The 14,494-nt window shown below is 34.6% G+C and overlaps 1 protein-coding gene across 2 annotated transcripts in view; it reads left to right on the top strand.

The window, feature by feature from the left end:
• Positions 1-13,366, top strand: part of MIB1 (MIB E3 ubiquitin protein ligase 1) — a 129,678-nt gene extending 116,312 nt beyond the window's left edge. The window contains exons 19-22 of one of the 2 annotated variants that reach the window (XM_081801527.1): positions 2,086-2,199; positions 3,439-3,539; positions 5,441-5,587; positions 6,851-7,031. In XM_081801527.1, the coding sequence (XP_081657653.1) occupies positions 2,086-2,199; positions 3,439-3,539; positions 5,441-5,578 (353 nt within the window). In that variant the 3' untranslated portion in view covers positions 5,579-5,587; positions 6,851-7,031. Of the gene's footprint in view, positions 1-2,085; positions 2,200-3,438; positions 3,540-5,440; positions 5,588-6,850 lie in introns of both variants that reach the window. The other variant, XM_081801526.1, reaches the window with a different exon arrangement.
• The last annotated feature ends 1,128 nt before the right edge of the window (positions 13,367-14,494 follow it).

Raw genomic sequence — 14,494 nt, 5'->3', positions numbered from 1 at the left:
AAACAGGTACCTGGTTGGGTTTGGCCTGGAGGCTGTAGTTTGCTGACCCCTGTCCTGGACCTACAGAGACTTGAAAGCTGGTTATAATGAGTAGTTGATAATACAGATTTTCAGGCCTTACTGCAGTACTTTCTCCAGAGTTTCCCAAAGTTTTTACGTTGTTTTTGCATTCACATGTAACAAAAGTAGCAGCTAACTTTTATTAAACTCTTACCTCATACCAGACTTTTTTTTAAGAGAGAGAGAGCGTGAGCACCAGGGTAGGGACAGAGGGAGAGGGAGAATCTTAAGCAGTCTCCACACCTACCACGGAACCGGACGTGGGGCTTGATCTCACGACCCTGAGATCTTGACCTGAGTCGAAATCAAGATTCGGACCCTTAACCCGCTGAGCTACCCAGGTGCGCCAGACATTTTAATCTCTTTTAGAGTGTTTCCTCATTTATCGTCACAACAACCCTAAGAAGTAGATTGTTTTCTCCATCGTACAGACACATTGTTAAGCATTTATTTGCTAGGGAAGATGAAATTGAGGTGGAAAATGCCTCTCTTTCAAGCAATGTACAGTGAAGCACTTAGTCCATTACCTACATCCCAGTAATACTAAACAGAGTATTGGAACCTTGAAGAGTATAAAATAGTGCCTTGACAGGCCAGAAGGAGAGATTGTATCTGTTTTGGAGGGAAGGAAGAAAGATTTTATAGAAGCAATGTAACAACCTAACTTAATAATTAAAAGAACTTGAGAAAATTGTGGTTATATATTATACAGTGAGATGCTTAAATTAATCCTTTAAATTTAAGAAAAAAATCTGCCCTCAGATTTAAGACAACTCCCAAATGAGATTTCTGCTGGCATTAGCTCCAACCTAGTGCATCATGCATAAGCCAGCATCAGGCCCATCTCTGTTTAGGCCTTGACATGAGGTCGGCCTTGATAACCCTTCTCTGTCCCCTGACATAAGCACCATTAGGAGTCTGTGCCCCATCTTGTCCACGTCAGTGGTTTTGTGCTTTGTTAAAGTTTAGTGCCCGATCATAAATTATCCCTGGATACCTGTCACAGTTGTCATTTATTTTCCATGTTTTTGAAATGATAAAGACACTTGGTACATAGACTAAGATATGGAGTATACTTTCATAGTAAATGCTAATGGGAAAGGATATATTGAAGAGCTGTATGTTATTGTGTAATTAATTAACAACTTTAGATGTAGAATTAACAATCCACAACCTGTAATTGTGCCTAGGCATTTCTTCTTTGGGATGGGAGAGCATTCCTCTGATATATAAATATTAGAAAGTCCATTATGACACCTATCTGATGTTTTCTTGACTGCTGTATTAAAAAAGTAGTTACTAAACAGTGTCCTTATTATATTACATCAGTTTGCTAGAAAGAGAAGGAAGAGAATTCTTCAGCATATTTTAGGAGTTTTAAGGATAAGCTATTTACAACAGAAAGTACATTTAGAAAATTATGTGAGCAACCTTTTAATTCTATATTAGTTGAAACTTATGAAAAGTATATTTCTCCTTTATTCTCAAGCCTTAAGATCTTGAAATATTTTTAATTAAAAAAAAAACACAGGGGCGCCTGGGTGGCTCAGTTGGTTAAGCGACTGCCTTCAGCTCAGGTCATGATCCTGGAGTCCCGGGATCGAGTCCCGCATCGGGCTCCCTGCTCGGCAGGGAGTCTGCTTCTCCCTCTGACCCTCCTCCCTCTCATGCTCTCTGTCTCTCATTCTCTCTGTCTCAAATAAATAAATAAAATCTTTTAAAAAAAAAAATAAATAAAAATTAAAAAAAATTAAAAAAAACACAGAAAAATCCTTTTCACAATTTATTCTACTGTATTAGAAAATGTAATTATTTTCATAACAGTGGGCTCTCTCTTGTAGAGGCTGCCTCTAGAGAATACACATTCATAGGTCGATAACATTTTAAGAAGGTAGAATCGTGTATTCATAGAACTTGTTTAGTGTTTATTTCAGTGTGCGATTTAAGTTATAAAAATGAGCAGAGAAGGGCAATCCTCTTGTTTGTGTTGTCTCTTGTGAGAAGTATCCGATTGCTGTTTTGCAGACTGCGCTAGTCTGATGAAGAAGTGTGTGCAGTGTCGGGCAGTAGTTGAACGAAGAGTGCCTTTCATTATGTGTTGTGGAGGGAAGAGTTCCGAAGATGCCACTGATGACAGCTGTGAGTGTATTTTTTTGAGTTTTTCTGACTTCGTTTTCTCGTTGGGACTTTAAAGTGCTGAAGATCTTGTCTCATGTGTAGTAAAGCATAGGGTAAGGGTATGTGACCCGAATCTACAGAGGAACAGGTGGGGTTTGCTCTTGTTACAGGAAACTTGAAATTATATTTTTCTAGCTTGCACTAGGATTATAGAACTTGAAGCATTTGTCTTTTAAGAAACCTTCATGTGTGATATAAAGAAAATTGTTGTACTCTTGCTTAAAGAAACAGCATATTACAAATTATTTTTTCAGTTACACAAGTATCAACGCCTCATTCCTTTGTGTAGCAGGTTTCACCTAATGCATGTCAGTATTTTATAGAATAGTGTTTATTTGGGACAGAGTAACTGTAGATAATACTGAAGTATAACTCAGTGACGAAGTGGAAAGATGAAAAGTAAATGATTTACTTTCAACCTTTTTAATCCTATAGCTGTATAAAATATTTTTCATCTTCGCACTTGATATAAGCTTGGATGGTATCTTTGATTTCTTTGCTCTATGTACACATGAGGAAGAACATCAGTGTAACCATTTTTGCCCAGGGCTTTTTGTCTTTATCACCAGTAGAGTAGAATAAAAATCCCAGGGACAAATAAACTAGAGCTAAAAGAGTAAAAATCTAGAGAGTAGTAAAAGTTGACATAAAAAATTTCCCTCTGTTTAGCAGACCCAGTGATCACAGCTTTTCGTTCATGGAGTTCCTCATCTCGGAACAGTAACAAGGAGGGTTGGGCAGAGAGGAAGGAGCCTAGGTTTTTGTGTTTTCTCATAAACATCATCTAAGAGACTTTATAATTATTGCTGCCAAAACTGGCTAAAAAGTGCTGTGCTGCCTACCTTCTTGGGTTTGTACAATGCGGGAGCAGAGAAAACAAGCATAAAATGTATTTGTGAGCTTGCCAAAGGAAGCAAGTAGTACCTCGGAAGACCCAAAAGTCTGTGTGTAGATTGTTGTCTAGCTGAGTTAAATATAATTAGAAAATAATGTGCAAACCTGTTTCTTTCTGAAGATTATAAATGAAGGCGTGTAATATGAAGGTCACTGTTATGTCTGTTGGCCATGAATGAGAAAAACTTTTAAACAGGATTCTAGTAGTAGTCTTGTGTTTTTAATAAAGCCGTAGTAATTTTAGAAATAAAAATCATTATTATGCCAAAACAATCATAACATTAAAATATTTTATTTACATTATAGCAAGTGGAAATATTCCAGTGTTACAAAAGGACAAGGATAATACCAATGTCAATGCAGATGTGCAAAAGTTGCAACAGCAGTTACAGGACATTAAAGAGCAGGTAATAATGATTTCTTCTTGGTAAATGATGATTCTAAGAATGGCATTTAATATTTTTCTATAAGACTACTAGTGTTTTATGTAGTAATCGTGGTTCATATTAGGGTATCAATTGTAGTATTTGAATATTTGCAAAAAGTAATACGATTCAAAGATCTAATCAGGCACTTTCCAAAATAAACACACGGATGACCAATAAACATGAAAAATGCTCAACCAGATTAGTAATCAAGAAATGAAAATTAGGGTGCCTGGCTGGCTCAGTCAGTAGAGCATGTGATTCTTGATCTTGGGGTTGTGAGTTTGGGCCTCGCTTTGGGCATAGCACTTACGTTAAAAAAAGAAAAAATGAAAATTAAAACTACAGTTTGGTGCCTTTTCCCACCTACCTGACTGCATGGAAAACTCAGTGTTAGAATATGTAGCAGCCATAACCCACATACTACTGATGGGAATATAAATTAGTAAAAATACCTTGGAAAAGTTTGTCGTCACAATCATATAACTAAACAGGATATTGTTTGGTGATGCAAACTAGGAAAAAATTGTACAGATGTTGTTTAAAACCAGGGGTAGTGGTTTTCTTGGCTGGGATGACTGGAAGGGAGCACAAGGGACAGGGAAATATATAAAGTGCCGATTACATACATCTGATCAGTTTGTGAACTTTTATCAAACTGTACATTTATGATTTGTACACATTTCTGTCTAGATGTGATATTTAGGTAGAAAGTAGATTTATGTTCTCTCTCACTCCCTCATACACACGCACACCATAAAGAAAAGCAAAAGAAAGAAAAATGCAATATTTAGAATAGTAGGTATCAGTGAGAGGTAGATGGAAAGGATTTGGGAGGATGTATGGAGCGGCTTCAAAAGAAAGGGTAGCATTCCATCCTTTAAACTTGTTCTTCATATCTTATACATGCCAACAGAAGTACTCTTTTATCTACTCAGTATTTAATAGCAGCAACAGTAAAATAAAGAAGTTAGTTAAAACTTGTTACATATATGGTAAGTAAGAAAGTCTGTCCGCCATCCCCCCCCCCCTTTATCATTTGACCCAGCAGTTAAATTGGATCCAAAGGATTGAGAAACAGAGGGTGTTATTTCTTTAGTTTGGGTATCACATCAGTGTTGCCATGCAGTTGTTAATCATCACTCTTGTCTTTTCTGTTGATTTTATAAGAAAGTAACATAGTCAATAAATAATGAGTCAGGGTAACTGATGACCTTTGTGATATAGTAATATGGTAGCTACAGTAATTTAGAATTAAACATATATATTTACTAGGAATTTAAACACCCATCTGAAAAGATGAAAACTCTATGACTAAGCTAGTTTTTCTTTTGAAATCTTGCACCTAGTAACACTTACTGTATAGTGAATAGGTAAAGATAAACATGGATTTGCCAGTTCTTATGTAGGAACATAAAAATAGGAACATATTTAGCTCATTCTAATATAAAATAGAACATTTCAAAAATCTTGAAGCTCCTTAGAATCTCATTTCCTTTCCTATAAGACACTTCTAGAAAGGTAAACTGATTTTTGAATACATCTTCTCTGAAAAGCATTTCATCTCCTAATGGTGAATTAAAATTGTTCTTAAAATGAATAATGGCACTTTTTGAGCCCTATTATGTATCCTTAAAAATTCAGCTTTACCTTTATCCAAGTTTAGCACTCCAAAGAAGTTTCTTCTCCCTTAAATAATCTTCATGACCATATTGCATCACTAAAATATTTAAACAGTTACAGTAAAATTCATTTTCTGAGGATTGATGGATGGGATTTCTTGCAGGGACCCCTTCAAGGTTACCAAGACAAAGTAGCTGAATAACCCTTTTAAAATTTTATTTTATTTCTTTAAGGATTTTATTTATTTATTTGTCAGAGAGAGAGAGAGAGCACAAGCAGGGGAAGCAGCAGGCAGAGCGAGAAACAGGCTCCCCAATGAGCAGGGAGCCCGATGTGGGACTCGATCCCAGGACCCTGGGATCATAACCCGTGCCGAAGGCAGACACTTAACCAACTGAGCCACCCAGGTGCCCCTCCTTTTTAAATTTTAAATCTCCAGTCTTTCTTTTACCCCAATGTAATTTCATGTGGTGTTAAGATACATTAATCTCAAAGTAATTTAACCTAGGCTGTGCAGATGTGTTTACTTTTGGAAATAAGAGTTATTAATTGACTGCATATAACTCTTGAAAATTTAAGGGAAAAGAAACTATTTTAATGGCACTAAAAGGCTGGTTTGGCTTTTTAAAATAAAAAAAATATAATTTTCTACAACTTTGTTTCTCAAACTTTAAGATAGATAAATGTGAAAATTTTCTTCAGGAGGCTGTGGTTAACAATTTAGATTACAATTCCTTCCCCCTCCCTACCACAGTGATCTCTGGTATTGTCAAAGTTGGTAACTACATTTTCATATAGGCCTTAGGCCTAGTTTATTAATCTAGACATTCTTTTTTAGTTATTTCATTTCTGTGTAATTTGGGAAAAGATACAATTCAGAATGAAGCATTGTGATATATTAAGGTAAAATATATTTTTATAAATATAAAGTGTAAAATGTATTCTTGTGAATGAATGAATATCTGCTTTCCTAGAGGGTGTTCACAAAAGTATACCTAACATACTTCTAAATTTTTCTGAGTTCATGAAGTTACATTTATTAATATGTAACTAACGCTAATTGTTTTTAACCTAAGGGGATTCTACATTGATAGTAATCCAGTGAAGCATGTTTCAGAGCAAGAGCTCTGGGCCACAGAACCCCAGTTCACATTGTGGCCTGCTGTGGGGAAGTGTTTAGCGCCATGAAGCCTCAGTTTCCTCGTTTTTAAAGTGGGAGTGATAATAGGGCTGAGATTGTATCCTAGCGTGTGGCGTGTATTTTTAGGGACATCTCTATGCTGCTTCCCCTCTCCCATTGGCCTGATAGATTGTCATGTTTTCTTACAAGAGCAGCATAGTACCCAGAGTTGGGGAATCTGACTCAGACTGAATGCAGCTATTTTTATCCATTTCCTGTTAGATTTTGGCATTTGCATTTTTTGTTTTATATAGTATTTATTTTAGGTTGTGCGTTTGATACAGTCCTGACAGTACAACCAATATTTCTATTTTATAGGGATGACATTTTAACTGTTCAAAATTTTTAAAATTAAAAAATTTTTTTTTTAATTTTAGAGCAACAAAAGATTGAAACAACAAAAGAAAATGATGTTACAAAGTTGTTACATGTTACAGTTTCAAAATGTAAAATGTCTCAGCATTTACTACTCTGTTATCTCACATTCCAGACCATGTGCCCTGTGTGTTTGGACCGACTGAAGAATATGATTTTCCTCTGTGGCCATGGAACGTGCCAGCTCTGTGGAGACCGAATGAGTGAATGTCCTATTTGTCGCAAGGCTATTGAACGAAGGATTCTTTTGTATTAATTAAGAAACTCTGTGTTTTCTTAGCTGAAGTATTTGGTCATGAGCTCTTAGTAATCTTAATCTGTTAAGCCAGGTGGAGGTTCTAATGAATTAATTTGTAATATCATAGTTTCTTTCCTAGAGTGTAATTAGACTGTAAATGTGCCAGAACAAAAAACCTCTACAAGACAGTGTTTGAAGTTGTGTTTTTTGTTTTTGTTTCTTTTAATTTGAAACATCAAATCCATGTAATTCATAGGTAATTTACTTGTCACTTCTAAGGGAAAATCCTTTAAGGATCTGTTATTTTTGTTTTTATTGCATCTTTTCTTATTGTTTATAAATTTGTTAGACCTCGAGAAATGTAGTTCCTACGATCAGCTATCCTTCAGTTTATCATGATTTTACACAGTGGGTTGACACAGGTACTCAGAATAGTCATGCATCAAGTGAACGGGACAAGTCAAACCATTAGGTCACATGTGTTAAATGACAAAATTATAATACAAGCTTTACATAGTTAATACTGAAGAGAGGATTATCTTTTTAAGATAAAAAGTTATGCAAACGATTGATTCTGAATTCTTAGAGTAAATGGAAGCATGGAATGAGAGAGCAGTGACTTTGCATTTAGCTTAATTTCTAGATTTAAAAGGAAGATTGTTTAACTTGAATCAAATTTCTAGTTTCATGATGATTGACATGAAAAGGAAAAACAAGCAGTCATAGTGGGGAACTGAAGTGGGGGAAGTGGCCAATAAATGAGTACCTATTAACTGACCATTAACAGTTGCCTTTCATATATACTAATCTATACACTGTTCTGTTTACCAGCCTTTAAAAAAAAAAAAATCTGAAAAGTGTACCTCAGTTTTCCCTGTGGTTACTTATCCAGGCTTGATCTGACCAGTGAGATAATGTTGCCCTTTTTGGGCTTCTGAGGTTCCATGTAGCTTTTCTCGTGTACTGAATAGTACCCCAGTAATCTGAGGAGGATAACGCATTGTCCCAAGGCAGCAATCTTTTCCTTGTCCGTATCTTTTTAATTCTGACAGTGATACTGGTTCTATCTTCATCATAAGCCCTACTTCCATTTTCTTTCAGTTGCTAAGGCTTGCTGTAAAGAAAGCACTCTCTTTATACCTACAGGTGAAGATATTATTTAAATTGCCAGCAGTATCCAAGACATAGTAAGTAACCTAATAATAAATACTTTAGAAAGAGTGACCAGGACATTTACAGAAATATGTCTAATTACCTGTAGTTTTTTTTTTTGTTTTTTTCACTCTGATTCTAGAGCATCTGATAATTTTCCCTCCTTTGAATGAGTAGTCTTACTCTGTCTAGGATGAATCTACATATACATAAGTGTTTTGGGGTCCTTGCTGCTAGGTTATAAAAATACTGGCTGTTTACAGTGGTGTCTACTATATACTGTCCATAAGCTTCTTCCTAAGGGTGTAGTTATCTGGTAGTTCTTTTCCTTTCTTTAATTCTGGTTCTTCTTTCTTTTTGTTTGTTTTTTGGGGTTTTTTTTTTTAGGGTTTTTTTGTTGTTGTTATGACAACTAAATTTAAGAATATTCCTGGCAATTTAATGGCTGCTGCCTTTGCAAGTCCTGGTGAAAACAGTGGTGAGCTTTGCTGGCTGATTTTGTAGTGTCGGTAATTCCATATCTGTGTTTAGCTGAAAAACTTAGGATTTAGAACAGTAAAATTTTTATAAATTTTAAATTTGAAAATTTATATAGATTCAGTTATCTAATAAAGGGCCACTGAGGCTATTTTTTAAGCCATATTTTAAAGTTATAGAGAGAACATCTGACATGATGTTCACTTAAAGAAATAGATTATTTTCTTTCAGATTTGAAAATAGTGAAAGTCAGGATTTTTTTTCTTCCATGCCATAGGCTGCCCATCTCTTTTCCACTAGATCAGCTGGAGAGGAGGAAACACCTGGCTGACTTGTGCATGGTTTGGCCACCCAGTGAATTCTGTAGTCTAGAGCTCTGCTTTACTTAAATCCTTTTTGTCTTTGGAGCTTGCAGTGCTTAAACTTACATCCCTAAAAGGCAGTTTCATTTTCCAGACTAGTTCATTTCTTCTGCATTAAAAATACAATAAACAAACTGTTACAAAAAGTCATTAAGGTCACTATGATTATAATGCTGTATACTTGTGGGTTTTTCTATATTTGTACCACTTTGAAATCTGTTTAATGAATAGAAGGTGTTTCTCTATTCATTGTTTTCAAGCATCTGATAAATTATTTTAAATTTGTTTTGTGTTTGTGAGCAAGAGTAAGATTAAGAACTGAGTTGTTTAAGTGACTTCCTTCTAATTCTGTGAAATTGCTACCTCTTAATGTCTCTCAGCAGCACTTTCCCAGTTAGATATGTTTCCTTCTCATCAGCTCATCATCATGTGCCTCAGAAGAGCTTTTAGTTTTCCTAGAATCATTAAAAAAAACATAACAGACAGACATTCAAAAATTTATTGGGCCTCAGGGGCTAGATACACAACATTGAAAAAAGTGGTCAGCATCTTAGCACACACAGAATCTATCATGCAGCAGTTGCATTTGAAGAAATCTGTAGTCAAGAAGGGATCCAAAGGTACTAATAACATTTCTTCCTAATGTTTCAGAAGAGTTGTCATTTGGATTCCCTCTCTGTACCCCCTTACTCCTACCACATTTTCTTCTCTAAGACTAAGCTTTGTTGCCGGAAACACACAGAACTTACCAGATGGTGCTATTCTACTCGTTTTGGTTCACATAATTTAACATTCTTACTGCTTATACTATGTATGTATTTAATTTTGTTGGGAGCCAGAAGGCTTTTCAAGAGATCATTTTGTATTAGTGTAGGAATAGTATATTAGACAAATGTTTAATTTAGCTGGCCAAATCATAATTGGACAAGATGTTTGTAATTTTAAACATTGCAAATTGACCAGCTAGTTACTGAGACATAAAATTAATTGATGATGTTGAAAATAGCGTTCTTAAATTTGTATCTTTGATGGCTTTAGCCTGTAAGAGCATTTTAGCATATTGAAATGCATGCTGCTTAGGATTTGTCCAATTCAAATTTCAAAACTTGCTGGGTCATGTTCTTGTTTATTATGAATTCCTTTTTGACTGGGAATTAGTTACGCTTATGAACTAAGAGACTTAGTGATGTGGTAGGATAGGGAAACAGTAAGCAGTTGCAACAAGTAAGAAAGAAAAGTCAGTGTTTGAATTTAGAGAAAAAGGTTTAAAAAAATCATGTAGATTTCATCAAAGCAGTAAGCAGAAAGAGTATACTTGATTGAATGATAAAAACCCTTCAACCAGTTTTAGTGTCGTTTAATTGACAATTGCTTTGTAAACTATACGGTTTAATACATCTGGCTTTAAAAAAAGTCCAAAGGAAAAGCACCTATCCTGTCAGAGTCTCTAAAATGATACAGTAAAAATTTGTGTAAAAACTGAATTTTTGGAATAGAATTTTTTTTTGCATTTTTTTATTGTAAAAACACTTAACATGAAATTTACCATCTTTACGTGTACAGGTCATTAGTGCTAAGTATATTAACGTTATTAAATGGCTATCCAGAACTTTCTTGCCTTGCAGAACTGAAACTCTATTATACACATTGAACAACTCCCTTTCTCCCCCCAGTGGAACAGTTTTGATTAAATATAAATCAAGAAACAACCTGAATTTTCTTAATAGTTTGTGTCTGCAAGATTCAAAGTCGTGGCCAACATTAAGTTCCTAAGATTTGGGGGATGACAGAATTTCTTCCCTTCATCCCAGCTGTTATAAATCATAATTGGGTTGGGATTAATTGTCTGTTAATTGGAAGGGTTTGTTACTTCATTTGGAGCCCGGGGTGGGGGGGCACATTTTCAACATTAGAATTAGGTTAGCTTTGAATTTGTAGTGAATGGGGAAGGTGATAGATTTTCACAGACTATGTGTGCCTTGTCAAAAATGTTAGTTGTCTTTAAGTCTCCTTGTAACGGTCTCAAAATATTTTTTTTCTCTCAAAAACGCAACCTAATTTTATTTGCTTGAATATTATGATAGGAATGCTTACTGATATTACTTGATAATCATATGATAGCCTTGGAACTTATATATATGTAAGTTCCAAACTTATATATATATATAAGTTTTATATATATATATGAAACTATAGCAGTATTAATAATCACAGTTGTACTTCTTTAAAACATTAAATTTGAGGAAAAACTATTTAATGCTGTCTCATGTGTACATTGCTTTGCTGTAGCGAGGGGGAAAATCCTTTAGATTGAGACTCAGTTTACTCATAAATGGTTATTAGAGGATGAAACTAGAGTATGAAAATATGAACGAGTTAGTGGAGCTGATGAATTAAAATTGTAGGTTGCTACATTGGCATTTTCTACCTCCTTTTCTGTCAGAGTATTAACTTTTCCAGCTTTTATTCTTTTTTGTGACTAAGGAAGAGATGGGAACCCGAGGTTCAAATTGAAATTTTTACGTTGTTGAGGATTTAAGCAGTAGGTACAGGAAGGGTGACTTGCCACATCAATTTGGTGCGTAAATCCAGAACGACACGTGGTGACTGACATGTACAAAATGTGTAAGAAAGATAATATTGCTGAGTGTTTTACTTTTCCTGTACAGTCTACATGACTTGTTTCATAAATGTGACTTCTTTCCTCCCAAATGCAAAATGGTCTTGTAATTTTCTATAAAATAAACAAATATGCCGTTTTGTCTAAAATCTATAATTTCAGGAAGCTATTGAAAGTTCTGACTCAGGGCTTTGTAACAGTTTAAGCAATTGTTAATTATATTTTGGAAAGTCCATCTACATAATTTTTCAGTGCCTTGGAAGAATTATTAACTTGGCAACACTACTAAGACTTTATAGAAGGCTGTCTTTAGTGTGAGTGTATCATCACACACACGTTTATAAGGCGTATTGCTCAGCTTGTGTAATAGCAATACTGCATGTGTGCTGGGTTTGGGTAATTCTTTAAAGGAAGTTTTCTAGATTTGCACTTGATATTTGTTTTTAAAAAACTGATTATTTACGGCCATGACACTGTTACCAGAAAAGTAATTCTATAAGTCATTATACAAAGTCATGTATAAGTAGCATCTGGGAAGAAGAGCTAGGGTTCATACAGTTTGCTATTTTAATATGAAAGGAGGATCTGTTTGGTAAACACAGATTGTCTTCCCCTCATGAAAAAAAGACTTTTTGTTCAAGTGTTTCGGTTTAAAAACATTTCTTAAAGGAAATCATGGATTGCATGTTCTTAATGCTAGCCTTACTTAGCCTGAATCCACAAAATTGTTTTTCTGTTAATTTCAGTAGTCTTGTCATTCTAAATACAATATATTCAGTGTGATAGAAAGCAGTTTAATTGACGCATAGCACTGTTTTGCTTTGTATTTTTTCCAGTGTTTTTTTAGCTCCCACTTGATTAAAAGTCTTGCTCGTGAATATAGTTTCTGTATGGCAAATGATTCTTACTTATTAGCTTTTGTTAAAAAAACACTTAGCAAGAGCTAAGCTTTTAAAAATAAATGCAAACATTTACCATTAATTAAACTTACAATGTAATATTATATAATGCTTTTCTCTGATCTTTTGAAAGTATTCTTTATATGAATTTTGATTTTTAAGGTATTTGAAAACATATCTCAATATATCAAATCTATTATTGGAAAGGAAATTATCATGTCTTTGAGAAACAAGTTACATACATCTCCAGCTCAGTATAGGACATGGGTGCCCACATCTAGAAGGCTGTCATTACAATTGTTTACATTTAAGGTACCTCTATCTAAAGGGCCAAAGAAGCTTTTCATATTTTAACACCTCACACTCTTTCAGGATATTGTGAAAGTAGTTTGAATAGGATAAATTTGATAGAAAATCAGTCAACCAGTCAGGAAGACACAACTTTTTCTATAAAACGTTTATTCCTCTTCATAATTCAGATGTAGATTTCATTTTCAAAAGATAGACATTTTAAAGCAATGATTTATTTGGCTTTTTTAGTGTTTTGTGACTAAATCAGTAATTGAATGGTTTGGAGTTATTTTATTTCTCAAGTTAATAGAAGCAGTTATTTGTCATTATTGAGAGGTTGTCTGGTTCTAGTTCAAAAGATTCAGTATGTGTATCTGGAATGTTTAAGAGGAAAACCATCTGAAACAAAATCTTTTAATTGTTTATTTGAAAAAAACATGTGTATTCCAACTTTAAAATTGTGAATTTATTTTTGGATAACCTCTAACTAACTGTATTTCTGTTGCTGTAAAATTAGATATTTCATGGCAATATTTTTTATTAAATTGAAATTGTATAGGTTTTTAAAATAAAGACATTATAGAAAATCTGATTTATATTTTTTATCATTGACAGTTATTCATCCTTCACAGAAGTTCAAATTATTTGTTAGTCTTAGAGTGTAGCATTTCCCAAACTTACTGACAGGGAAAACTTTTAAATGGTGCATTACAGAGTAGTGATAGTTTATAGGATAGAATGAAGGCATGAATTAAAGTAGAACACCAAAAATTATTTCAGGTAATTGCTGAAGAATGATCATTTGGCAAACAGTTTTTTTTTTCCTTTAAAAACAAAACCAGTTGATAAACTCATTTTGTTAAACAAACAGAAAAAAACCTTAAAAGCATAATATGAAAGGGTAAGACAAGATCTGGAACAGAGCCCATTGATCACTGAGTTGATGACATATCAGTGAGACTGTTAGGTAATGCTGCCTTTGCACTCATGCTCTAATCAAATGTAATGTGTTCATGCTTTAGGTTCCTCTTCACATCAGGTCCTTGCATTCTCAAATACGGCAGCCTTCTGAAATACGGCAGCCTTCTGAAAGGCTGATTTTCAAGTCAAATATTCTTTACTTTTCATATAATTAAGAGTATGACCCTCCCTTCCTGTCTCTCTTATTCCTTTCTATAGAGCACCAATTTTTTTTTAACAAATATCTTTTATGATTTTTTAAATTCTTTTTTTTTAAAGAGTTTTATTTATTTGAGAGAGTGAGAATGAGAGAGAGAGAGAGCACATGAGAGGGGGGAGGGTCAGAGGGAGAAGCAGACTCCCCGCTGAGCAGGGAGCCCAATGTGGGACTTGATCCCAGGACTCCAGGATCATGACCCGAGCTGAAGGCAGTCGCTTAACCAACTGAGCCACCCAGGCACCAATTAATATCTTGAGTGGAACATTGACATACAGATTGGAGAAGGCTTTTAAAGGTGATACCCTTATTTAATAGGGTAATAGGGAAGCAACCAAATCAAAGAGCCCTAACCACGGCCAAACCATTCTGAAGAAAGACTGAGGTTCAAAATACTAAGAGCGTATGTATGTATAGCACAAGAGTATTGTAGTGGTTTCCTCTTGCCGCTATAAAAATTACCATGAATATAATGGCTTAAAACAATGGAAACTTATGATCTTATAGTTCTGAAGGCCAGAAATCTGGCAGAAAGCTAGTCAG

This window comes from Leptonychotes weddellii, chromosome 13 (genome assembly GCF_054177405.1).
Source record: "Leptonychotes weddellii isolate Sample4059 chromosome 13, ASM5417740v2, whole genome shotgun sequence".
NCBI lineage: Eukaryota > Metazoa > Chordata > Mammalia > Carnivora > Phocidae > Leptonychotes > Leptonychotes weddellii.
Note: the sequence above shows the minus strand (reverse complement) of the source record. Positions and strands in the feature narration are given on the sequence as shown.